Genomic DNA, 25904 nt, shown 5'->3' with positions numbered 1-25904 from the left:
AGAAATATCTTTAGACGTTGCCCAATGTCCCCTGGGGGCCAAAGTTGTCCCCAGTTGAGAACTACTGGGCTAAGATGACTTCCAAAGGCTTACTAGAAACTATTCATCTTAATTTTTTTTTAAAAAATGTATGAGGATGATTCTTTTTTTCTGCAAGGGCAATTTATATAGATCAAGTGAGATAATTCATAAAAGTACTTTGAAGGAGATTACATACTTGTTCAGCCTTATATTGGTGTTTTTCACTTTATTTTTTTATTTTTTATTCTCCATTTTTAATGGAGGTACTGGTGATTGAACCCAGGACCTTGTGCATGCTAAGCATGCACTCTACCACTGAGCTATACCCACCCCCCTGGTGTTTTTCATTTTAAAATGCAGTATAACATTTAGTCCTAGGATGGCCTGGAGATTTCCGTTCTCCAGAACCACCTCCCATGCCTCCCCTTCATCAAGACCCACACCTTTTGGGGAATTCTTGACTTGGGGTTCATAGGCCCTTAAGGAATCTGAAGATAGTATATTTCTGTAATCCTACATATTTTATTTTATGTATTTAAAACTATTATCCTGAGGAGGGGGTCCCATAGGCTTTACCTCCCTGCCAAAGAGGTCCAAAGGTTAAGAATGAACTGAACTTCAACCTGCCCATCAGTGACTGTTTATAGAGTGCTGACAGTAGAGTGGTTTGGGCAGAAACTGAGGTGAACAAGACATACCTCTTTCATACTAGTGTGCCCAATTCCTAGCTGACCCCTGATCCCCTAGGGTAAGGCTTAGTCCTTGCTGACTAAGCCCTTCTGTGGCTGTCTTTACCTCCCTGCTCCACCTTGCTGGTGCCAGCCAGCTGTGCTTACTCACCAGGCCCGGATTCAGAGTCAGACATATAGGTCTTTCAGGGCTGTCTAGGCAAACCTGGAGGGTACAAGGGTGGCTCTGTAGGGCTTCTCCCTGGGGATGGTAGGGTTGCCATAGCAATCCTGTGCTTCAGTGTGTACCTTTGGGTGTACATGTGGCTCAGGATCATAGTAGGACATTTGGGCCCCTGTATAAGAGGTAGGAGTCTACAAGATAAAACTAGCTAACAACTCTTGTGATCACCTCCTGGAGGCTACACACTGGTATTCAGATGTTTATCTCTGGTTTTTACATCAGCTGTGTGAGGTAGGCATTTGAATTCAGTTTTATAGGTGAGTAGACTTGGGTCACACAGCTATTTGGTAGCAAAACAGTTTCAAATCAAGAGTCCAAAGCCCATGTTCTTTTCACTATTTTATACTGCCTGCCAGTGTTGGAGACAGGACAGAGAATGTATTGGGGACTGTTCTAAAAAATCAGGGTTCCAATTAAAACTGCCCTGCAGGAATACGCAGAACATGCTGGGCCCTGGAAGGGCTTCCCTGGCCATGAGGGTTTTTATATTTCTTTGGTTCCTCAGTTGGATTAGAATGACCAGCATGGGCAGCCCCCAACAAACCCACACCATCCGCCCAGAACTGGCAGCCTTTATCCTGAGCCATTCCAAACTCCAATTGTATACCCTGCAGGTTGATAGAGAATCCAGTCTGGTTGGAGATGAGCAGCTGATGCTTAAAGTGTCTGGAGAATGGCCGTGGGTTGCATCCTCATCACCTTAGTGCTGATAACCCAAGATAAGTCTTCCCCAATTTTTAAAAGGGAAAATCTATATAGCACCTATTCTCTAAAGAGTTTTCCCCTTAAGACACACATATCTTGCTCATAATACACCAGGTTTCAGCAGCCAGTCATCATGATGGCTTGGGAAGAACTGGTACTGAGACGTAAGTGACTATTGGAACTAAAAGAAAGTACGGTTAAAGGAGAGGTCAGACATCTTCGTCAGTTCTTTCTAAGCCTTCAGAGTTGCTGCTGCTTCGTGGGACACTGAACCATTACAGTATACTTCCTGTTGGTGTTTATTGAGAGCAATCTTCTTACATGCCGCAACATTTTACGCTAGCTGATCTGTCTTTATCTCCCACTCCTTTCAAGCAGAGTGTAATAATACCATAATTCCTAACGTGGGCAATAAGGGAGAGAATAATTTTAGAGGTAGTTTCTCCCCCCAAAACTTAAGCAGTCAACATGTAATGCATGTTTTCTTGGTCCATAGTCATTATCCCTGTCCTTCTCACCACCCCCACCCCACTGTTTTGGCAAGTGTATATTTTAAGACCGATGCTGCATGTATGAAGTTGTTAATGCATCAGGAAATAGAGAAACACACTTGTGAAGGGAAACATGAGGATCGTTTAATACTGTAGGAGTGAACATGCTGTTTTAGCTCCCTGTGTTTTGGGATGGGTGCTCACCCAGCAAAGCTGATTCATGGCAACCACAGTGACCATGCTTTATTGGAGTTCAGAAGCACCTTCTGTAGAGGAAGAAAGGCCCATGTTCCTCGTACTCAGAGCGGTGGACCCACAGTGGTTGGAAGCCCTGAAGTGATGCCAGGATGGAGCCACCTGTCCACACTGCCGTATCTCTTTCAGGCAACACGTTTACCTGGGGGGTGTCATTGGGACACATGCTGCTCAGCTCCTTCTGCAGACGGTTGGGGAAGCCACTGAGCATAGTTGTCCCCCCGCAGAGCAGGATGTTCCCCATGAGGTCCCGTTTGAGGGCAACGTCACACTTGTTCAGACAGGACACTGTCTGGGTGTGGAGGCCCAGCTGCATGGACTTGATCAGAGAAGGCTTGAAGAACATCTCTGAGCAGAGGAACCTTTCCTGGCATAGGTATATCTCCTGCCCATCCGGCAGGGTGTACTGGATCGCATGCTCAGTAGTTGGGACTTTCTTCTCTTCAATGGGGTCCAGGGCCACGAAGCAGCATTTCTTCTTGATGTCCTCCACAATGCCCATCTGGTCCTCAGTGAAGCATTTCCCCGAGTTGTTCATCAGGGCCATCAAGTAGGCTGTCAGGTCAGAACCTGCATAGTCCAGCCGTCCGGTGATGCTGGGCAAAGGATAACCCTCGTAGATGGGGACTACATAGGACACACCATGGCCGACCTCCACGACCAGGCCAGAGGTCCTTCCGTAGGAGTACATGGACAGGCGGGACTGGTAGGCGATGTGCATCGCGGGAGTTCTGAAGGTTTCAAACAGCATTTCAGCATACTTCTCCCTGTTGGTGTGTGGGCTCAGGGGTGGGTCTGAAACCAAGACCGCATGCTCCTCAGGGGCAATCTGCATCTCTTGATGGAAGAGATAGTCCCAGATATCCTGCACTGAATCCCAGTCCACGATGATGCCATGTCGCAGAGGATTAATTAACTTGAGACGAACATCTGGGTTGACAAGCTCATGCCCCACGAATGTCTCCTTGCGATTGTCCCCGGTTTTGGCGGTCTCCATGTAGGGCTTGCCCACTGTGGATGAGATCCTGTGGGTGGGCTTTGGCAGCCCAGCGAAGCCACACTTACAGTAGCCAGTGCCAAGGTCCACGACCACTGCTTTGGTCACTGCTAACTTGGGCATCTCCTTGACCCCTGTTGATGTAGTAGGTTTTTCTGGCTCCGAACGGTTATGGCGCACCCACACTGCCCGTTTTGCTGGGCCTTCCTTTAAGGAGGCAGTCTGGAGGACCTGTGTCTGCAGGGAGGACTGTTCACCTACTTTCTTAGAAGGCCCATCCCCTATGATTGCTGTCTGTGGAGCCCACACGCTCTCTAGAGCCATCTTGCTCTCAGAAAGTTCCTCAATTCCACCAGCTTCAAGGCCCGAAAGGCTTAAATCAGAGGGCAACTGGAGAATTTCTCCAATGATGACATCACTGATTATGACATAATCCAGTGACCCAGGGCTTTCTGGATCCCTGAAACCTTTGTCCTGTGTTAAGGTAGATTTGGGATAGTGTTTTTGAGATAACTTACTTTTTTTTTCAATTGAAGTATAGTCAGATTACAATGTTGTGTCAATTTCTGGTGTACAGCACAATGCTTCAGTCATACATACACATACATATATTTATTCTCATTCTTTTTCATTATAGGTCTCTATAGGATACTGAATATAGTTCCCTGTGCTATATACAGTATAAACTTGTTTATTTTATATATAGTAGTTAGTATTTGGAAATCTCAAACTCCCAGTTTATCCCTTCCTACTCCCTTTCCCCTCCAGTAACCATGTTTGTTTTCTGTGTCTGTGAGTCTGTTTCTCTTTTGTAAATAAGTTCATTTCATTTTTTAGGATTCCACATATAAGTGCTATCATGTGGTATTTTTCTCATTCTTGCTGACTTCACTTAGTATGACAATCTCCAGGTCCATCCATATTGCTGCCAAGTGGCATTATTTTATTTGCAGGTGACTTACTTTTTTTATAAATTTTGTAATAACCTGGTTTATCCAATCAGTTGCTATTTATTGAGTGCTTGCTATGTGCAAGGCAGGCAGCAGTGAAAAAAAATGACAAAAATCTCTGCCCTTGTATAGTTAATATTCTAGTCAGTAGAGCTTGGGGAGAGACAAAATAACCAAAATAAATATGTGTTAGAAGATCTTAAGGACAAAAGAGAAAAGCAAAGCAGGGAAGGGGAGAGTGGCTGTGTTAATGCACTTGGGCAGAGCTCCCTGAGAAGGTGACACTTGAGATAAGGGAGAGTGCCACATGTGTATCGGGGAGCAGCAGGTGCAGATGACTATGGGTTAGATCAGGGGTCTGCAAACTCAGACCTGCGGCCTGTTTTATACTGCAGTTTTATTGGAACACAGCCACACGCGTTCACTCACACATTGTGGCTGCTTTTGTGCTACAACCGCAGAGTTGAGTCATTGCAATAAATACTGTATGGCTTGCAAAGCTGGAAATGAGTATTGATTTTCTGGCTCTTTACAGGAAAAGTTTGCCGACCTCTGGGCTAGAGGATCCCAAGAAGAGCAGTGTGGCTGCAGTGGAGAGAGCAAGCGACAGTCTGTGAGATGGGAGGAGCGAGGGGCGGGGGAGGGAGTGCTCACCTCATGGGCCCTGGCTGGGACTGTGGCTCTGACTCGCTGTGAGGTCAGACAGTACTAGAGAGCCTTGAGCAGAGAGCTGACACCATCTGATTTAGATATTAGCAGGACCGATTACTGCTACGGTGACCGATTACTGCCAAGCACTTCTATCCCATTTGTTCTTAAGGGCAACCTGCAGAGGAATAATTTTGGACACACATTTGTGCACATACTCCTCCTTCATCCAAGTCATTGGGGTTGACAATGAAATTAGACCTTAAATTCCCACTGATGAGAGCATTCAGGTTCTCAGATGCATAGCTCACCCAAGAATATCCAGCAAACTGTGCCTATCCATGTCACCAATCCCTCAACTACTTGTGCTCTTCTTAATTCTGCCAGAAAACTTCCTCAGCCCTGGTTGTTTCTCTTCCCCTATTTCTCCTGTTTCTTTGTGAACCACCAAAGCCCATATCTGCCCTTTATTTTGAGGGGGGCCAGTTTGGCATGGAGGACCCTATGGGAACCTGATGAATTTGATCGTTCTGGATGACAGGCCATCTCTCTTTCCTTGGGCAGAGGAAAGGGATTCATCCTTCCCTCTCCCTCACTCCCCACATCTAATCTAATCATCTGATGTAAATAAATGTAACGCTTGAGGCTAGAGACGTCATGAGAGCATATGAGAAAGGATCTCAAATGCTAGAATAAGAGCTTGGATTGAATTGAGGATAGTTGAGAACCAACCAATTAAACTCTACTATCTATATTTCTTTAGAAGCCGTCCCTTCCTCTCTTCCACATCACACCCCTAGCTTGGGCCATCTTCAAGTCTTACAAGAATTTCTTCAGTGTCCTCCTTTCAGGTCTCAGAGTCTTGTCTCTCTGTATTATAGCTAAACACAAATCTTTGTAAGATTGGGGCCTAGAAGCCAAATCTGATCACTCCCCTGCTTAAAGGCTTCATTGGTTCCCCAGCTGTCGTCAGTTTATTCCAAGCTCTTACCTGTAGCATTTGAGGCCCTCCCTTCTTGGCTTCATGACCTCTCTAGCCTCATCTATTTTTCCAAACACCTTAACTCCTGGAAGCTCCCCCCCAAACCCCATGCATCCCTCTGAGCCTTTGCTCGGGCTGTGCTCCCTGCTTAGGATGCCTTTCCCTCGTCTCAGCTACTTGACAAATACGTGTGGATCTTTCAGTACTCCACTTGGGCTTCGTGTCTCTGGAGAACCTTCAGACTCCCTCCCACCTTTGTGCAGTTCGGTTCTCCCAGTAGACATCCACCTGAAAATTCTGCGTCCATTTGTCTTCTTCCCAACTAGACTGGGCACTGCTTGTGGCCAGGTTTCTGTTGTTAGAGCCCTCACACTCTTTAAGGCGCATTGGAGTTGGATGAACTTGGGTTAAAGTACAGACACTCCGAGAGCTGTTTGTTTTGGGGCAACTCATTTGCATTCTGAGCCTTGATTTCCTCAGTTCTGCCTACCTCCCAGGATTCTGAAGTACCATGTGGGGTGCCTGGTACAATGCTTGGCTTACTGTAGGGGCTCAGATATTTATCACCCTCTCAGCCAAGAAGCTGAGGAGGAAAAGGTGTCCAGCTAGTGAATGGGGGGATTAGAAGCGAGGTTGTAAGGGGAGGGAGCAGAAACCTCTGAGACCCAAGTGTGTTTGGATTTCCAAAACTGTGCTGGCCACCTGATCTGTCCTAGAGCAAAGTCGAGTTAGGTGGATGGGGGTGGGGGGGTGTGACAGGCAAGAGCCTGCCAAGACCAAGCCCTCCCCAGGCTGACAGAATGGACCAGCCCTCAGTGACATCACAATCCCAAGGGGTTGCCAATGCAGTGCTGGAGATGGACCCTCTTATTTCTCCCCACGAAGCTCTAGGATGTGGATGTGAGAAAGGGGAGCAAGGCAGGCAGATGGCGACGAGGAACAGCCCTAGCCCCATGCCTATGGGCACAGCTCAGGGTGACCCTGGAGAGGCAGGCCCACTGCCAGGTCCTGCTGCTGGCATCCGGGACGCAAGTTCGGCCACTCAGCTGAAGATGAAGCCCAAGAAGGTGCGCAAGATCAAGGCACTCATCATTGACCTGGGCTCCCAGTACTGTAAGTGTGGCTATGCAGGCGAGCTGAGGCCCACCTACTTCATCTCCTCCACTGTGGGCAAGCGCTGCTCCGAGGCAGCTGACGCAGGTGACACTCGCAAGGAGACCTACGTGGGCCACGAGCTGCTCAACATGGAGGCGCCTCTGAAGCTGATTAACCCGCTAAAGCATGGCATTGTGGTGGACTGGGACTGTGTCCAGAGCATCTGGGAGTACATCTTCCACACGGCCATGAAGATCCTCCCTGAGGAGCACGCTGTGCTGGTCTCCGACTCCCCGCTCAGCCCCAGCAGCAACCGGGAGAAGTACGCGGAGCTCATGTTCGAGACCTTTGGTATCCCTGCCATGCACGTGACGTCGCAGTCGTTGCTGTCCATCTACTCCTACGGCAAGACCTCTGGGCTGGTGGTGGAGAGTGGGCATGGTGTCTCGCACGTGGTGCCAATCTCGGAAGGGGACGTGCTGCCAGGCCTGACGAGTCGCGCCGACTACGCTGGTGGTGAGCTCACCAACTACCTGCTGCAGCTGCTCAATGAGGCCGGCCACAAGTTCACAGCCAACCACCTGCACATCATCGAGCACATCAAGAAGAAGTGCTGCTACTCGGCACTCAAGCCCGAGGAGGAGCTTGGCCTGTCCTTGGAGGAGCTGCGTGTGGACTACGAGCTCCCAGATGGCAAGCTCATTACCATCGGCCAGGAGCGCTTCCAGTGTGCCGAGATGCTCTTCAAGCCCACCCTGGTGGGCAGCAACCAGCCCAGTCTCCCCGCGCTCACAGCCGCTTGCCTGGACCGCTGCCAGGAAGCGGGCTTCAGGGAGGAGATGGCCGCCAGCGTGCTGCTGTGTGGCGGCTGCACCATGCTGGATGGCTTCCCGGAGCGCTTCCAGAGGGAGCTGAGCCTCCTCTGCCCTGGGGACAGCCCCAAGGTGGCTGCTGCTCCTGAGAGGAAGACCTCCGTGTGGACCGGCGGCTCCATCCTAGCCTCCCTGCAGGCCTTCCAGCAGCTCTGGGTCAGCAAGGAAGAGTTTGAGGAGCGGGGCAGTGCAGCCATCTATAGCAAGTGCTGAGCGGCGGTGTCCTGTTGGGCCACTCTGTACACATTAACAGAATTTCACATAAAATTTTAAGGTGCGATGGCTCCTGTCTAGTCTGGATTTCTTGCTGTAGACTGATAGCAGAAGCGGTGGGGAGTTGGGCTTAGACAGATCAGCACCTTGTGCTCTTCGAGGTCAGGAACAGCAGGGAGGTGAGGAGGCTCACTGGCTCCTCTCTCTCTGCTCCTCTCGTGGGGGTGATGTCATTGTAGAGCCCAGTGTAGCCTCCTGTTCCATTAGCTCTTTGGAGTTCAAAACCCAATCCAACAGACACATTGCTTGCTCACCCATGGACCAAGGGGTAAACAGGCTCAGATTAAAGGACTAGCAAGGCTAAGATTAAGGGACTAGTGTGGGTCACATAGTTAAATGGTAGGTAGGAGGCTCAACTTAATGTCTGATTTCCGTCTCCTGTTTCTGCCCCTGATGGTCTCCTGCCCACAGTCTCATCACTCTTTGACCACCTCACTAACCACCCCTCACAATGCCTGCCCCCTTCAAAGGTACAGCCATGAATGTTAGGGGCCATTTCTACCCATCAGTTGCTCTCCTCCTTTAATCCCCTGACAAAATTGTAGCCATTTTTACAGAGCCACAAAGAACCACTGAATCTGGAGGATGCTGGAGGAAGCGGAAAGTCCTTTAGGTTCTCTCCCTCCTGTAGGGGTGGGGAAACTGGGGACCAGGATGGAGGGGGCCATGTCAGTGGTTGAGCCCAGGTCTCCTGGCCTAGGTCATGATTATTTACAGAGGGGTACACATGGTTGCTTTAGTTGAGGCTGCTGAAGCAAGATACCACAGACCGGGTGGCCTATAAACAACAAAAATTTATTTCTTACAGTTCTGGAGGCTGGAAGTCCAAGATCAGGGTGCCAGCATGCCCAGGTTCTGGTGAAGGCCCTCTTCCGGGTTGCAAACTGCTGACATTTTCCTGTGTTCTGACACGGTGGAAGGGATGAGGGGTATCTCTGGGGCCTCTTTTATAAAGGCAGTGATCCCATCTATGAGAGCTCTGCCCTTCCAAAGATCACCACCCAAAGGTCCCATTACCTTGGGCATTAGGTTTTCAACATATGAATTTGGAGGCAGGGGTCAGGGACTACAGGAGGTGGAAGCAAACATTCAATCTAGCAACCATTAAGCACTTGGCAGACATCTACTATGGGTCAGCACAGAACTGGAGACTTGAGAGATGACCAGCATGTAGCCCTTCCCTCAGGATCACATGCAGCTAGGGGAGGATCCAGTGGACAGCCACATTAGTCAGGAGACAAGGCCTCAGGGTTCCTGGGGGTAGGAACGTGGAGGTGGTGTATTGGAAAGTTGTAAATGGAGAAGAGCTAGGCGTGGTGGCCATTTTGTGGCTTTGGGGCTGAAGGAGAAGCTGTCAAGTCTTTTGAGATTTCAGCTGGTAAACGATTGTCTGCCTAGAAGAAGGTCTTTCCTGCCTCTTCTCCTATCCCCACCTCCTAATGGGGCCCATGAGTTGTTGTCTGTGGGATCAGACATTGGTGAGCTGTGTAATCTGATGGGCTATCACATATCCCTGAGCCAAAGAGTCCTGATTTGAGGGCATTCTGTGAGGCTGCCTCTGTCCTGGGCCCTGTGCTGGGGGTTGCAGCCTTGGGAAAGAACCAAACATGGTCTTTATCACCTAAAATGCCTTGCCATCTAGTCCTTCCTTGTTGCCTAGAATTGGGCTTCTAGCCTGGGGTTTGAGTCCCTCTGGGGCTGGCAGGGCCTTGGTGCTATGCAGGAGCCTGGGTTCTTTCCCACGGAGACAGTTGCAGACTGGAGGCCTGGGGGCTGTTGGTGCCAGTGGGCAAATTTCATTTGGCCAGCACAGTGTATACATTTTTTTCTGGAATGTGAATTCTTTCAGTGGGGTCTACATTCTTATGTTGTCAAAGTTTCTACTGACCTGATGTCTTCATATATACTGCTGCTTCAACCTAACTTTTGCTTAATTAGCCAGCATCATTTCTGTTGCTTGCAACCCAAAGACCTTCACTTAATGCTAATACTAAAAGCCTGATGAGATACAGAGAGGGAAATAGAGGAGAAAATTATGTGCCCAGATCACACAGGCCGTAAATTAGTGCTGCATGTGAATAGTACCACTTGCTGATCTTGAAGACCTCTGAAAAACTATGCCTGTGTCTGCCTCCCCACCACTGAAATCTTTTCTTCCTCACTCTCCACATCCTCAGCAGTTTCTCCTGTCTCCACAGTCACAGCTTCTGAGCCCTCGTCACCTGGTCATCTCCAAAAGCATGCCCTGTTTGGCAGGTGCTGTGAAGACATGAATCACTTAATCTCTGATGAACTTATTTAAGCCAACCACAGGCATGAGAGGAGATTTAATTTTGGTAGAAAAATATGGGTCAGTGACTTTCAGCTTAAGATGTCTAACCACGTGTTTTTATCTCCTCATCCTCCTAAGCTTCACTAAAGTGATGGTAGAGGAATACAGATGTATGATCCACTGTAAATGAGGATAGTAGGGGCACTGCAGGAAGCTAGAGATTTCTACTTGATTCTGGAAGAAAGGAAGTGGATGCAGGAAGGCTGCAGTCTGAAATGTGCAAAGGGCAACCTACTGTCTTGCAGGATGGAAAAAGTTTTGAGACTTGGAAATGCTAAGTAGGGGAGGAATAGGACTGAAGTGTGTGAGGAAGTACAGGATAGAGGAAGGGATAGCAACTAATGGTCTCTGTCTGAGATCACAGCCCCCTCCCACTCTCCACAGGTAGAGGAGTGAGCAGAATGGCCAGCTTCTAAGTGTATATTTCTCGGGCAGAAAAACTGAAGAATTCTCTCTATGATGACAGTGCTAGTACAGGAAGAGGAGGAGAGGAGTGTTTGAAGAGCAGGTCATGAACCCTACCTGTAGCCCCTGTCCCTCCCCCAAAGCACGAGTCACACTCAGGTCTACCCAACATTCCCGAGATGCAACCCATAGTTGATGCCTCCATTTCCCCCTCATCCCTCAGCCACAACTCCCAGTTTCTATGTGGACATCAGGTGTGACCCAGGGCTGACTCCTTCCCTACTCTAGCACCAACCATGGAGCCTGTGACCTAGGCTAAGCCAATCAGACCAGTCCATCTGCCTGGCCACAATGATTGACTGGGAGTGAGCGTGTGACCTCAGTTGTCCATCTGTCCATGTCCCCACCCCACAGAGTGACACACAGGCCTTTTGCTTGGAAGGTTGACTTGAGATTGGGGAGTGGTGCTGCTGTGGCAATGTTGTCACCAGGAAGGAAGCCACCTTGAAGCTGACCCACCAAGGAGTGTGGAACTCAGAGAATCTCAGAAAGAGCTGGTTGCCCTGTTGACAGAGTGACCTCCTAGTGAAACCATGCCCAGAGGGACCTCTGCCATCAGACTTGTTTCCGTGAGCCGATGTGTTCATGCTCATCCCTCTGGTGGAGTGTGTGTGTCTGCTACACGCATTCTGAGAACATTCTAACTGTTTCTATTTCCTTCTCAACCATGGTGTTCCTCCAGAGCAGTTTGCATGGAGGAGGGGCCAGGGTTGGAGAGGCCTCTTAGAACTGAAATATTGACTGACAGTTAATTTATTTCCCAACAAAAAAGCTACTACACTTGAAGAAATTTTGTCAAGGTATTAGAGAATGTCAGATAACATACACACTGAAGTGTGGAAACCTGTGTGTCTACTGGCCACTCTCCCATATTCTCCTTTTTGGGTATTTGTCTCTGAGGTTAGACTTCAGCTTCATAGGGGCAAGAACTTCAACTTCTTCATCCTGGTTTTCTCTGGGCCCAGTGCAGAGTTTGGCACAGGGTGGGCGTTTAGTGCATGCCAACTGAAATGACTTACTCCCAGGCTGTGAGATGGAAGTTACAAGTATTTTTCTGCATTTTCCAGATGAGGACTGTGAGGCTGGGGGAGGTTTGAGTCTGGTTCAAGTGTCCCAGGCTAGTATACCGAAGTCTTGTGCTATATCAAAGTTTTGTGATTCCAGAATGCCTCTGCCCTGTCTTCTACCTTTCTGCAAATTATCAATCTCTCTTATGAGAAAAAAAGACATGTAAGAGATTGCTTTCAAGTAATGAACCACAAATATGATGTCACTTCATAATAATGAAAGTTAAGAATGCCAGTCTTTTAACAACAGAGACGACTCTTCCCTGAGATTTCCATAGACATAAATAAGCGAGTATTAGAGTGACATCTTGTGGTGATGTCCTACTGTTTAGACATGGCAAGAAGCCTGTTGTCCTTCACTGACTGTCTGGGCAGCCTGATCTCTGTCCAAGTGTACTACCGAGTTTGCTCCAAGAGTTATCTGCATGAGGTGGCTTTAAGCAGTTAGCTGCTACAATACAAACCATTAATGGTGTTCTATTTTATAAATGTTTTTTGTTTATGATCCTATATTTTCTTGTAATTTAGTGGTTCTTAACCAGTGGGGAAAAGGAGTGTGGGGTCTTGGTTATACTAGAGTTATCTCTTAATGGCTTGTGAGAGCCCATTGTTAACTATTCAGCAATTTTGCAAGTGATTTGTTAAACCTTGTTAGTAGCTTGAAATTGGCCATGGTGGAAGTTTTACACCCCCTGCAGAAATCAGCTAGTCTTGCAAATCAGGTTTGTTTTTTTTGCTCCCAGAGAGTTTGTTTAAAGAGGGGGAGCAAAAAGTTGTGAGAGAAATGGTGGGCAGCAAAATCATCTAGGGAGCTAGTTCCCAGAAGTCAAAAAACAAAACCAAACCCATGTGGCCCTTTCCCCTGGGAAGGTCTGACGCTGTAGATCTGGGGAAACACCTAGGAATCTACAATTGAAAAGTTCCTCAGGTGATTCTAATAGACACCGCAGTGAAGAGGCTGCTCAGAAGAGTGCACGGCACACGTGCAGCACAGTGTAGATGTTCAGAAATAATGCAGAAGCAGTGGCCTAGAGTGGGACCAGCTGAAGGAGCTGGGTGACGAATGTTGATGAAAAATTAATCAATAGGCAATCTAAGAAAGAAATGGAAAATTTCATTCGAGCCAACCTGAGGATTATATCTGGGAGAAGTAGTCTTTCAGAAGGCTCTGAGGACTGTTGTGCCTATTAGCGGTCAAAGTACAGTTATGTACTTGTTTGAGACAAGGGTTATGCATCAGAGTAGCACATTGACAGTTTACATAGTCGAACAAGGTGAGTAGTGAGTCATCGTGTCTCCTTACGGGATTGAGAAAGGAATGTCATTTCCTAAAAGAAACCTTGCTGGTGCCAGGAGGAAATTGCTTTTTTTCCTTCCGGGGCGGGGAACGAGTAAGCATTCCTCTGAGGGGGTCTAGTTAATGGATAACGCAGAGCACATTGCACACTAAAGAGGGGGGATAGTTACTTAAACAGCAGAGATAATTTTATGTTAGATTTTCCTTGTCCTACCTTAAAAATACTTTTGTTTCATCATGAAGATGTCGCTCTGTAGGGTCAGAACGTCTTTCACCACCTGTCCAAGCTCACTCACCTTCAAGGCACAGCCCGAGTGTCCACTCCTCTGGAAGGCATTTCTCCCCTTCCCCTTCGCACTGCTGTGGCTTTGCACACCAGCCTTGGCTTTTATCATTTGCCCAACTTGGCAGAAAGGATGGACTGTGACTTTTCCACCTCTGTGTCTTGGCTTGGAGTAGGTGCCCTGGGGAAAGGATGCTGCATGTATTGCTCCGAGGCTCCTTAACTTGTATCTGCTAGTCCTTGATTTTTTGTTCTTTCCTCCCAGAACTTAGCAGGAGCTCTAGGGTTCTCAGCCCTTCGATCCCGGCTGCCTGTCAGAGTCACCTGGGGAGCTTTTAAAAAATGCCGATGCCCAAGTTCAGTCCCAATTAAAGCAGAATGTCTGGGGTGGAGTGGAAGCACCAGTATGATCTCCCAGGCCCCCAGTGGTGCTGATGCTGCTCAGCTGAGAACCACTGCTGTCGGGACGCCTCGGGGCCCACCTAGGCTTTCATTGTCACCGCCAGAAATGCCATACAGCCTTTCAGGTCACACTCAGTCTAGAAAAATGTTCTTTTCTTGAAATGGAGCAGGAGAATCTGCCAGTTTTTTGAGCCTTTAGCATTCCAGAGGCCACGACATGGCTTCTAAAAGGCATTCCACCCCTCCTGGCTTCTGTATTTACATAAATACGTAAAAAGACAATTAGGATCCAGATGAGTCATAAAAGAAGCAGTAGAACTATGCTTAATAAGTTCTGGGAAAGTCAGGCCAGAAAGCAGTGCTTTAAGGATGACCCTTGAGCAACTGCGGAGAGACTGAGAGCCACCTCTGTGGTTTCAGGCGGGAAGTATCCAGCAGAGAAAACCGTGAAGACCAGAACTGAATCAATAAGATCCATCATGACTGTGACCCCTGAACCACACCTTCAGAAGCACTCCTCTCTGTTTTTATGACCAAAAAACATATGGGGTTGAACTCTGCCAGGACCCTTTTGCTTTCCTTCCCTAAAACAAAGGCAGCTTGGTACATTTCCATAGCTCTAAGCACCTTCTATCTTCTTGTTACTTGAAAGGACCAGGCCTCTCCTCTGCCTCTCACCAGTGTGTGCATGCATGCATGCATGTGTACATGCATACAGAGGTACATACATGTACACACAACACAGAGCATGCAGTCTGCTTAGAGGAATTTATTTCTTCGTGAAGGGAGGCATTAAGACAATGGAGGGAAAAGTTCTTGCCTTGGTCTTGTGGTTCTCAAATTTTGTTGCTGATTAGAATCACCTGGAAAAATCCTAATGCCGAGGACTTCTGGTTCCACCAAGAGGGATTTTATAGCCACTCTACTCATAGTTGCCCCAAACTGGAAGCAACTGAGATGTCCTTAAATAGGCTAATGGATAAACTGCGGTACATCTGTACAATGGAACATTATTCAGCAATAAAAAATTATTATTAGTTCATAATAATGTCAGTATTGGTTAATTATAACAAATGTGCAACACTACTACACGATGTCAATGGTGGAAATAATGGAAGACCTGTCTGGGTAGGTGGGGGTGATATGTGGAAACTTTCTACACTATCTGCTCTGTAAATCTAAAACTTAAAAAAAATAAAATCTACTAAACAACCAAAAGGCAATCTATAGATTGGAAGAAAATATTTGCAAACCATACATCCAGCAAAGGACTAGTATCTGGACTATGTAAAGAATTCTCAAAACTGAACAGTTAAAACCAATCCAATTTTAAAAATGGACAATAAGACATGTACATTTCACTAAAAAGAATGTGAAAAATAGCATATGAAAAAATATTCAGCGTCACCAGCCATTAGAGAAATAAGTGTAGATTAAAACCACAATGAGAGCTACCATACATCTATCAGAATGGCTTTTGAGAAAAAAATGATGACAATACCATAGCTGGTGAGGATGAGAAAGTAGGTCACTCATACATTGCTCATGGGAGTGTAAAATGACACAGTCTGGAAAACAGTTTGGTAGTTTCTTACAAAATGAAACGTGTAACCACCATGCCACCCAGCAGTTTCTCTCAGACATTTATCCCAGAGAATCTAAAACTTAACTTTGCACAAAAACCTGTATACAAATGTTCATAACAGCTTTATTCATAATAACCAGGAACTAGAGACAACTCAGATGTCCTTCAGTGGTTAAATCAGCTGGTACATCCATCCCAAGGAATACAACTCAACAATAAAAAGGAATGAACTATTGAAAACATGCAACAACTTGGATGAATCTCCAGGGAATTATGCCAAGTGAAAAAAGTCAATCCCAAAAGGTCACATTGCTGCATAAATCCATTTATGTAACATTCTTGAAAGAAATGGAGGACAGATTGATGATTACCAGGGGTTAGGGATGGGTAGGGGGAGTTGGATGTGACTATAAAAGAAAAATTCAAGAGATCCTTGTGATGGTGAAACTGTTCTGCGTCTTGATGTTTAAGCATTGGTATCATGGTTGTGACATTATTATAGTTTTGCAAGGTGTTACTATTGGGGGGAAATGGGATCTCACATTATTTCTTACAACTGCTTGTGAATCTACCAGTATCTCACGATAAAAGTTTAATTGAAAATGAAGAGCTAGACTGAGAAAAAAAATTCCTAATGTCCAGGCCACACTTTAGACTGGTTAAATCAAAATCGCTGGGGGTGGGACCAGGTATTCATATTTATTTTTAAGTTTTCTAGGTAGTTCCAACGTGCAGCCAGGTTTAAGAACCTATATTTCAGACACCTGTGTGGAGCATGGGGCATTAGTGCTTAGGGGGTGTACAGATTAATTCAGACCAGCTGTGTGGTCTTGTGAACGCCATTTAACCTCAGGCTCTGCATTTGTAAGATGGTGAATACCTGTCCTTAAAGTTCCCAGCACTTTTCTAAGATCAAAGAGAAAAGGTAGGTGAGTGTTTTATAAATTGTAAAGTCCAATATAAATATTCTGATCAGTGTACAATATGTGTTGTATATATGTGCACATTTGTTTTTAAGTATGTACGGAATACCTACTACATGCAGAAATCTTCATATTTATTATCACATTTAATTTCATCAACAACCTGGCAATGCAGGAATTGTGATTCTGATTTTACAGAGAGGAGGGGCAAGAGGCTCACAGAGATAAATAATAATATCCCTGTTGTAAAGAGTATAAATAGATTCTGTTCCAGCAAAACTCCACTGGCCATGGGTTTGCCCAACAGTGTCAAGGTCATTTCGGTTTAAAGGTAAGCTCCTATTTTCACTTCTAAAGACACACAAACAAACAAATAGAATTCGTATAAGGGCAATTTTGGTCTAATTATCTGGGTAATAGTCTGAATTTTTCACTCCATTTGCCAGTACAGATGAAGCTAGGTGTAAGAGAGAAAAACAGTCGAGAATAAGAAAGCACTTGGTTTCCAAATGATTTATGCCCAGCATGATGCCAGAAGAGAGGCCACCTGGGATAGGAACAAGCTTGGACTTGTGGCGTCCCATTAGTGAATGCTAAGTCCCCCGTAATACCTGTGTTTGATTACGAAGGTAGTTAAAAATGCATTAAGTACAGAAAAGGTGATTCTGGCATCAGATGTCCACAAAATGAACACCAATGTAGAGGAGAAGGAAGTAATCACCTTTTTATATGCTTCTGTTGTAAATTAAATTAATTAAACTACTAGAACACTTGTAAAATTAAGAGGGATCAGTTCAAAATATATCAGAGAATAGAGACAATTAAAAAGTCCATATATGGAGCTGGAAATATCTTGGTCACTGGTATCCTTTTTGGATTAAGACAATTACTTAACTGACCAGCTGTGTGTGTATAGAGACCAAGTAATTCAAGGTCATCTACCTCCCAGATGGATTGGAACAGAGATCTGCCTCAATGTTAGCCACCTGGCAAAGTTTTTCTAATGATCTTTCAAGAATTTGGAGCTTTGCATGAACTAGCCATGATCTTCCACCTCTGAATGTTTTCCCATCCACTTTAATCTCTGGTTGTATGTACAAGTTCCCAAGAAAATTAGATCCTTGAAGTTTTAACTCAGTGAGTGAAAGGCAACTCACCAGATGACTCTTAAGAGATTGGGGAAGGGGAAGGTAAATATATGAGGAGGATATTTTTGTGGCTTGTTCCTCTTTTCCTTTGAAACCTTCCTACTGACCCAGGTCTTGGGGGAAGTGGCTGGATTCAGTCCTAACTTGAGGATGTCTAAAACTTGAAGAAGTTGGACATGGAATTTTACCATTCTTAGTCGTATTTGCTTAAACTGCTGAAAGGGTAATAAGAAACACAGTATGAAAAACCATTTGGCCATCTCAGGTGATATTCTTGACATTGGCTTGGGTTGCGGTGCACTGGGGTTTCTGGAGGGGCACCTATCAGGGCAGTATCCAGGCAGTTTCTGCTCCTGTCTCCAGTGGATACTTCACCTCTGCTCTTCTTTTGACCCTCTTCCTAGCTATCAAGGACAACTGGCTCTTCTCACCTTCTCAATTCCTTTGTCATGCTACTTCTTAGCAAGCAATTAGTAGGTTTTAGTATTTGAAACTTGAAAAATCAGATTAGATATAGGCTATATATTTCCCTATTACTAAATTAGAAATGCTACTGTTGGTAATAATAGTCATCTTTCATAGCTCTTTTTTTCCAGTTTCAAAGCATCACTGCACCTCACGTGTGGCATTTGATGCTTACAAGTAGCCTAGAAAAAAGAGTGGGGGCGAGGGTGGGTGTGGAACAGTGTTCTTGTTTTAGAGATGAGAAAAGTGAGGCACCAAGATGCATTGAGTCTAGTTATTGTGCACACAGCACCATTTGGTGCATTGGGGGGACATAGGGGGCATATCATTCCCCAAGCAAAACATGGTAAAAGCTAACGTGGCAGACAATCACCATTCGCTGAGCACCTGACTGCAATTCAGTACAGTAAACTGAATGAACACTCATCTGATCCAGGCTCTGTTCTAACCCCCAAGGGTAGGTAGGTAGGACGCAAAGATGAATTAGCCTTGCTGTCAAGTTGTTCATGATTTTGTGGGGGTAGGGTTGAAGATTTAGCAAATAATAAGGATGCCCAGTTAAACTGGAATTTCAGTAAGCCAGAAGTGGTTTTTCAGTGAAATATGTCCCATGTGACTTTATCTGACAGTATTTTACATAGAGGAAGATAGAGTAAAAGCCTGAAACTATTGTGACAATAGTGGAGACTCTGGGAAGATTTCCTAGAATAAGTGATAACTGAGTTGGGTCTTGAAGGCAGAAGAAGCCATAGAAAATCTAGTCAAAGGTGGCACAGTAGAGTCTGGTGAGCTTAGGGAATGGAATTATTTATCATTTCACAGTCAGTTTCCTCATCTGTAAAACGGGGGTAGTAATAGCATGTCTGTTGTAGGATTGTTGTGAGGATGAAATGAGTTTATATGTGTGAGGCACTTAGGACAGTGCCTCATACAGAGTAAGCACTATATGTGTATCTACTCCACTGAGAGGTGACAATGAAATTAACTAGGGCAGTGGAAAAGGTGAGGAAGAGGAAGGGTCTTTCCAGAGGTTCAAGTTACTGGATTCAGCTGACCGAAAGAGCAGAGAAGTGAGGCAGAAAGTGGAGGAAAAGAGAAGTGACATACATTCCTAACAGGGGTGAGTGGGAAGAGCTGGGCCTGGGAAGAGGTGAAGAGGAGCTGGCTTGGGACAAAAGTGAACAATTCAATCTGCACCTGCATTTGGAGTTGACTAGATTTTCTGTGGCCTCTTCTGCCGTCAAGACCCAACTCAGCTGTCACTTATTCCAGGAACTTGTCCCAGAGTCTCCACTTCAGGTGGAGAGATGTGGCAGGAATCCAAGTATAGGCTCAGGAAAGAATGCAGGGCCAGGGGTAGAGTCCTGGGAAGCTTCAGATTAGGGGTGAGGAAAACCAATGGCATGAATAAAATCACCCAGGGATTGAATGAGAAGTGAATAAGAACACTAAAGTTATTATACCTTGCCAATTTTCTACTTGCAACTCACAGCTTTTCTTATTGTACTTAATGTAATTTACACTCAGTAAGGTATTTCCATAAAAACTAAGGCAATCAAGTTACAGACCTGCATCCATGTGTGTGGGACATGGGCTATCTCTGAAAGGCAGGCTCTAATGAGATCTAAGAGACCTGGAAATGGTTTCTAATTACATTCTTTTATGCCTTTTGATTTTTTTCCTACAAATAAATGTGCTATTCAAGTGAAATTTATTTTAAGAAAAGGAGAAAAAACTCAAAATTTTGGTAACATAGTGTAAGAGCCTGAAAAAGATGCTCCCATTTACATTTCATTCTTACTTTAGTTATCCTGGAGTGGGTTTTGTGGAGATCTAAGGCTTTGATCACTTTCACTCTTAGGAACAAAGATTTATGCCTCAGGGTGTCTTATGCCTTGGGTGTGTCCATAGAGTCTTAGCTTAAGGAGAAAATATTGGTCTTACCATTGCACATGTTTTTCATTTCTCTCATTTGTCTACCTCAGTTTCTCTATAGACTTGGATTGTGGGGACCAATAATGAACACTTAAATTTATTTGACACCTGTTGAGACTGTCCAAAAAGCCAGCCCAGGGTCCTGGTCCCCAGGAAGTGCACAGAAGTGAGCTCTTTGAAGACCTTGGATTTTTCCCATATCTGGTAATGCACATAGGAGAAACAGATGATAAAAAAAGAAATGTCTTTCTCCTATAGTTACAGCTAAAGTGTTCCAAACAAGAAATAGACAAGAGAAGGTCATGTACAACTGGGGAACTGAAACAGAAATGATCAAACATCTTTCAGATGAGAAAACAGAGGCCCAGAGTTGGGAAGCAACTTACCCAAGGACACATAGTGGCGAACAGAGGAGCTGGGACCATCGTGAGATTTCCCAGGGTCTGGTCTTGCACTTTGTCCACAGCATTGGAGCTTCTAGTTCAGCTATTTGGCACATCCAAAGCCTTTGCCCTGTGTTCTTTTTAATCCTGTAAGAATCATTTAAAGAGGAACAGACTTGTCTGCAGGTGCAAGTGACCTGGCAGGAGTACACTCTGCAGAAAAAATGTGATTGTGCTCCTTCCGTGGAGAGCAGAATGAGTCACCTCCAGTAACGGCGAGTTTCTCAAACAATACTAGGGGCAAAGGCTCCACATATCAAAACCATATCTTCAGGCAACATCAGTGTTTTCCATCAATGTTAGGGAGCCCAAATGGCTAACTGTATCTCACCGGGAAGTGTGATGGTATTAAGGAGATTTCCCCCAACCAAAGCCCAACTTAGGAAATGGCAAAGGCTTGCAGCTAGATCAAGAACAAGCCAATCCTTCTTGTTGAAGATGGGTAAAGCAGGAGGAAGGCTGTGGCACAGAATGACAGGTTATTCAGCAAAGCACTCTTCTTCGATAGAGTTTTTAGCTGGACACAGGGCTGCTCTGTTGGAGACTGCATTTACCAGCTTACTTTGTTGTTAAGTGTGGCCATGGGACTAAATTCAGGCCAGTGAGGTATGAATGAAAATGCTATGTGCAACTTTTGGGTCGTCTTCAATTTAAAAGATATCCTGGAGCAGCAATCTTTCCTCTTCCCTTGAGCTGGAACATGAATGTACTGTGACCTGGCCTTGACCATGCAGATAAGAATAATGCCCTTGGTAAACAGCAGAGCAATAGGATGGAAGGAACCTGGATTCTCAAATGGCTGCATGGAGAAAAGCCTCTCACCAGCCTGTACCTTAGGGCCTTTAGTGACAGAAAAACAAATTTCCATCTCCATTGTAGGTTAACTACAATATTTTGGGCGTCTTTTGTATATAAAACTTTTCCTTTACTTGGACTTTAATGGACAGAGCACAATAGGAAGTCGGTGATATTTTGAGCAAAACTGGAAGAACACAAGACCAGAGCTGGTAGAGAACCTATCCTTTTGGAAAATCACTGGACTGGGCACTGAGTTTTTCTGTAGAATTATTTCCCCATCCATTTCCCTTTTCTGACAGTATCCTGAGTGAGCAAATCAACTTTCTCATATAATCCTTATAATAATCCTGTGAACTTGGTTTTCTCCCATTTTATAGTTGAGACTCAGAATGGAGAAATTCAAAATCGGGAGGTAATTTCCTCAGGATCACACAGTTAATAAATGATGGGACTAGGATTTGAACCCAGGTCTCTGCGGTTCCAGGGTCCAGGCTTTCTGCTCTCTGGCATGCTGCCTCTCCCAAAAAGCCAGAATGTATTTCTGAAAATAAGTGCTCACTATATCTTGGTGGTTTTAAAGTCATAAGATCATAAGTAGAAAGGGTTTGGTAGTTTTATACAGGTGGAGACTGGCAGGAAGCTGTAGTTTTAGGCTGTAATTTTAGTACCCAATTTATAAATGACCAGTGCTCTGACAATTCATTTGCATTCCTGTTGTTTGGAAATCACACCATGTTTTCCCATAGAATCAATGTGATTTGTGGTGACACATGCCCAGGCTAAGCTGCCAGATACTCTGTAACTCATAGCCTAGGGCTGGGTCAAGGGAGCAAAGAAAGAGAGTTGTGGTAGAGATTATGATTCTCCAGTGATGAGATGACTCAGGCCCATTCTGCCCGATGCTTCTGGACTGCATTGCCTTCACATTGCCACCTACATTTCAACTGAATCCCCCAACTCCTCAGTCTGGCTCATTTCACATAGGAATAAATAAGAAAGCAATTTGATCTAATTTACACTAACATGATTGTTATCTAGGAAAATCTATGCCATTCAGTATGATAGAGTTAAAATAATTTGCTTTGTATTGGAATAGACTTCTACAAAAAGTCACTTGAGGAAAAGAGTTGCTTGTTTCAGTGGCTTTGTCCCAGGACACAAAGCTATGGGCAAGAAGGTTACTTGTAAAAAAACTACATCAACTGTGCACTCTCCACGTCCAGTTGAAACCAGCGGAGTCTTTGGATGAAGTATTACAGTCATTGTTACAAGCCTTTAGGATACATCAGGAAGAAAAACAAAGCTCCTTGCCTTTGTAGAGCTTACATCATTGGTCCTTGAGTCAGCTCCTCATCCTACTCAAAACTGTATCAGACCTCCTTCACTTTCCTCAAGCTCCTGCCTCTCCCTCCCCATGAACAGATTACCTGTTTGGCCCACTTCTAAAAGGAACCATCAGCCTTCATATGGAAACTATTCATCACCAAATCTTCAAAAAACAGTTGCATCCACCCTTCTTTCCTCTTTCCTTATTGCTGTGTAAAGGGGTGGGGGGTATTCTTTCTGGGAGGCCTTCCTTGACACTCCTCACTTTCCCCATCATAACTTTGAAAAATTTTGGGCTACTATCTAGGTCGCCTAAGTACTGGGCCCTTCTCTCTCTCACTACTGACCTGGGGTATCGGACCTAGTTAACGGTACCTTTTAAGGGAATTAACCTCAAGCGTTGGGCGGAACCTCCGGGGGAGAGGCCCCGCCCAGCGAGCTTTGCGGTTGGAGCTGAGGCCTGAGGTGGGGCTACGTCCGGCGAGGCTGCCCCCTGGGGGCGGGGCCACATCAGGGGCATGCGCCACATCCGGGGCAGGGGCCAAGGCCTGGGGGCGGGGCCTGCATTTGGTTTGTCTTCGCTTTCCGTGTGTGTGCGGTGCTTTTCGTCAGGCGCCTGAATTCCGAAGCCAGTGCTAGGGATTCCCGCTCACAGACGAGGTTGTGACGGGCCTTTTGCCTCCCGTGCCTGCCGCGCTTCACCAGCTGTCGCCTCACCTCAACCTTCTGGAGCCGCGCAGTCCAGACTGTGGCCTCCGAGCGCGCTGCGAGGCTCCAGAGGCCCTCGAGGCCCTGAGCGTGGGGCTCGCCCTCTCTGCCTGAACCCAACGAGAACATCTTCACCCTCGTCACTGTAACACTGACTGCTGTCTGTTGAGGCCGCACCCGCGCTGGCTGCCCAGCTCTGGGCAAGTCCCTGGGTTCCAGGCCCAGATGTCACCCGCTTGCAGGGCTGGAACAGGCGGTGTGGTGGCCTAGTGAGGTGGCCACGAAGACTGGAAGGTACCGCGAGCCTCTGTTCAGCGCCAGAGCCCAAAGCCCAGACGCCCGGCTGCAGTTGCCTCCTGGACTGGTGAGGTTTCAGCTCGCAGGCTCCCGGCAGGACCGGTAGTATCCACGCCAGGCCTGGCGCCTCAGCCAGGCTAGGGGGAAGGGTCCTGAGGCCCCGAGGGAAAGGACCCTGAGGGCAGCGTGACTGCGGAGGCGATGAGACCAGGCCTGAGGGGCAGAGGCTGGACCCCGTGCAGACAAACGGCGGGATGGCACCTACTTCAGCCCGTCTGAGGCCTCCAGCAGACGCGTGGAGCCGAAGGCGCAAAGGCTCGCATCTGCCTTCGCTACAGGTAATGACACTGCGGCAGTGCTTCCATTGAGGGCCCCTCAGGTCAGGAACTGGCGTGATGTGATGGTCGTCACTAGAGAGGGAAGGAAACATCACGTTTCTTCTTTGGGCGGCAGGTTTTCTTCCTCTTGCATCAGTATTACATAGCTAATTGGCAAGATACGGAATAGTGGGCTCCTAACTTCAAAACACTTAATGCTAACATTTTGATATATTTTTTTCCACCTTTGCTATGCATATTTTTAGTGTTTAAATACTATATATACATAAATTTTTTAAAGTAGGAAAACACTTAACATTTTATAACAAGAGACGTCTCTATTATTGTACTCTTCCTAAATATCCTTTTTAATGTCCTCCATAGTAACCATTCTGTTTTTCTGTGATACGTAGGTTTGTCTAAGTTTTTGATATTATAAGACGTTACTTAATGTATTTGTGCACAATTGTACTTGCTTAGAACTGTCTTATTCCAAAAATCATAAAGCTTTTCCTGAAATTCAGATTATTTTTTCATCCAGGGTTCTACCCTTCATCCACCTTTCTTCTCTTTCTGTAGTCTCTTAGGCGAGATACCTACTGACGCGGTAAGTTATTTCACTGCTGACTTCTCCCATTTGGTTCACATTTGTACATTCAGATGCTTGCTAAACGTTCCCAACCTTGATTTTCCACAAGTACCTATACCTAAAATATGTTAAGTGTAGATCATCATCTTCCTCTGCCACTGGCAGCCCTTGCTTGGCTAGGCCCAGTATCAATTAGTAGCACCTGGTTCCCAAGCCAGACCCGGAAGGGCCTATCTCTGCTCCTCCATCTATTCCACAATTAGTCAGACACCAAGTCCTGCTGATTCTATCAACATATTTCTCAAATTTTAATTGCCTCTGTGTTCTTACTACCACCGTGGTAGTTCAGACCCTCATATCTCACAAACTATGCAGTAGCCGCTTAACTAATTCCTGTTCTCTTTACCTCTTTGGCTTCTGTTGACACTCCATGCTGCATCTTTCTACTAAAGTAAAAACACCTGTTTTGTTCAGCGCTTCCACATCCTTACGATTTCTGTACCCGGAGTTCCTGAGGCAGATAAACTCTAGTAGACTAGAGTTCTCACAGTCTACTACAGTGGTCAGAGCTGTGTTTTTTTCAGGGTTGTTTGCTTCCTTCAAGTTGTTGAATCTCTTGGCATAATTGTTCATATTTCCTTATTATTCTTTTAATGTTAGTAGATCTGGTGATGTCCTCTCCTTCATTCTTGATATCATTGTCTTTTTCTTGATCAGTCTGACTAGAGACTTATCAGTTGTCTTTTTTTTCCCCCAAAGAAACAGGTTTTGGTTTCATTGATTTTTAGTAAAACTGGTTTTAATTTGTGGGTTTTTTTGGGGGGTGGAGGTAATTAGGTTTTTATTTATTTATTTTTAATGGAGGTACTGGGGATTGAACCCAGGACCTTGCACGTACTAGGCATGCACTCTAACCTGAACTATACCCTTCTCCTAATCTGGTTTTTATTTCATAGGTTTCTGCTTATATTTTTGCTGTGTCCTGTTTGCTTTAAGTTTAAGTTTTTTTTATATTTATATATTTGTATTGAAGTATAGTCAGTTTGCAATGTTGTGTCAGTTTCTGGTGTACAGCATAATGCTTCAGTCATCCATGAACATACATATATTCATTTTCATATTCTTCTTCACCGTAAGTTACTGAAGATATTGAATATAGTTCCCTGTGCTTTACAGTATGAACTCGTTTATCTGTGAATAATGTCTGCTGGGTCTTTGTTCTGGTTTAAGGTGAATACTTGTTAGATCGTTGATTTGAGACCATTCTTCTCTTTTCAATATAAACTTGTTTTTTTCTTCTTTGAAGCGAACATAACCTCAAGA

General features: G+C 45.5%; 3 protein-coding genes and 2 long non-coding RNA genes across 7 annotated transcripts in view; 3 read left to right on the top strand and 2 right to left on the bottom strand.

Annotated features, from left to right (window-relative positions):
* ELP1 (elongator acetyltransferase complex subunit 1) overlaps positions 1-14839 on the top strand; it is a 70040-nt gene extending 55201 nt beyond the window's left edge. The window contains exon 38 of one of the 3 annotated variants that reach the window (XR_012072168.1): positions 14468-14839. The gene's annotated coding sequence lies outside the window, so the exon portion shown is untranslated. Of the gene's footprint in view, positions 1-1547; positions 2260-4866; positions 4945-14467 lie in introns of those variants that run through there. The other 2 variants (XR_012072167.1, XR_012072166.1) reach the window with 2 other exon arrangements.
* Positions 2249-6363, bottom strand: ACTL7A (actin like 7A). The gene is made up of 2 exons (XM_006213379.4): positions 6250-6363; positions 2249-3855 (listed from the first exon to the last, which is right to left on the bottom strand). The coding sequence occupies exons 1-2, from the start codon at positions 6346-6348 to the stop codon at positions 2383-2385; spliced, it is 1572 nt and encodes a 523-aa protein (XP_006213441.2). The 5' UTR covers positions 6349-6363; the 3' UTR covers positions 2249-2382.
* ACTL7B (actin like 7B) lies at positions 6862-8210 on the top strand. The gene has a single exon (XM_072959886.1). The coding sequence runs from the start codon at positions 6888-6890 to the stop codon at positions 8139-8141; it is 1254 nt and encodes a 417-aa protein (XP_072815987.1). The 5' UTR covers positions 6862-6887; the 3' UTR covers positions 8142-8210.
* A 119-nt stretch (positions 14840-14958) lies between the features above and the next one.
* On the bottom strand, positions 14959-23228 carry LOC140696125 (uncharacterized). The gene is made up of 3 exons (XR_012072180.1): positions 23046-23228; positions 20490-20633; positions 14959-15042 (listed from the first exon to the last, which is right to left on the bottom strand). It is a non-coding gene; the product is annotated as an uncharacterized lncRNA (long non-coding RNA).
* Positions 23229-23237: 9 nt separating this feature from the next.
* LOC140696123 (uncharacterized) overlaps positions 23238-25904 on the top strand; it is a 673002-nt gene continuing 670335 nt past the window's right edge. The window contains exon 1 of the long non-coding RNA XR_012072172.1: positions 23238-24013. This is a non-coding gene — a long non-coding RNA (uncharacterized lncRNA). The remainder of the gene's footprint in view (positions 24014-25904) is intronic.

Source organism: Vicugna pacos, chromosome 4 (genome assembly GCF_048564905.1).
Source record: "Vicugna pacos chromosome 4, VicPac4, whole genome shotgun sequence".
Classification (NCBI taxonomy): Eukaryota; Metazoa; Chordata; class Mammalia; order Artiodactyla; family Camelidae; genus Vicugna; species Vicugna pacos.
The sequence above is the reverse complement of the archived record's forward strand: the minus strand, read 5'-3'. Positions and strand labels throughout refer to the sequence as shown.

What these genes read in the sequence shown, in the direction of transcription:
- ACTL7B (XM_072959886.1), top strand. Translation starts at nt 6,888, where the DNA reads ATGGCGACGAGGAACAGCCCTAGCCCCATGCCTATGGGCACAGCTCAG.
- ACTL7A (XM_006213379.4), bottom strand. Translation starts at nt 6,348, where the DNA reads ATGCGCCTTAAAGAGTGTGAGGGCTCTAACAACAGAAACCTGGCCACA. An exon ending in AATGGACGCAGAATTTTCAG is followed by an intron (nt 3,856 to 6,249) that starts GTGGATGTCTAC and finishes ACCTTAACACAG; the next exon opens with GACAAAGGTTTCAGGGATCC.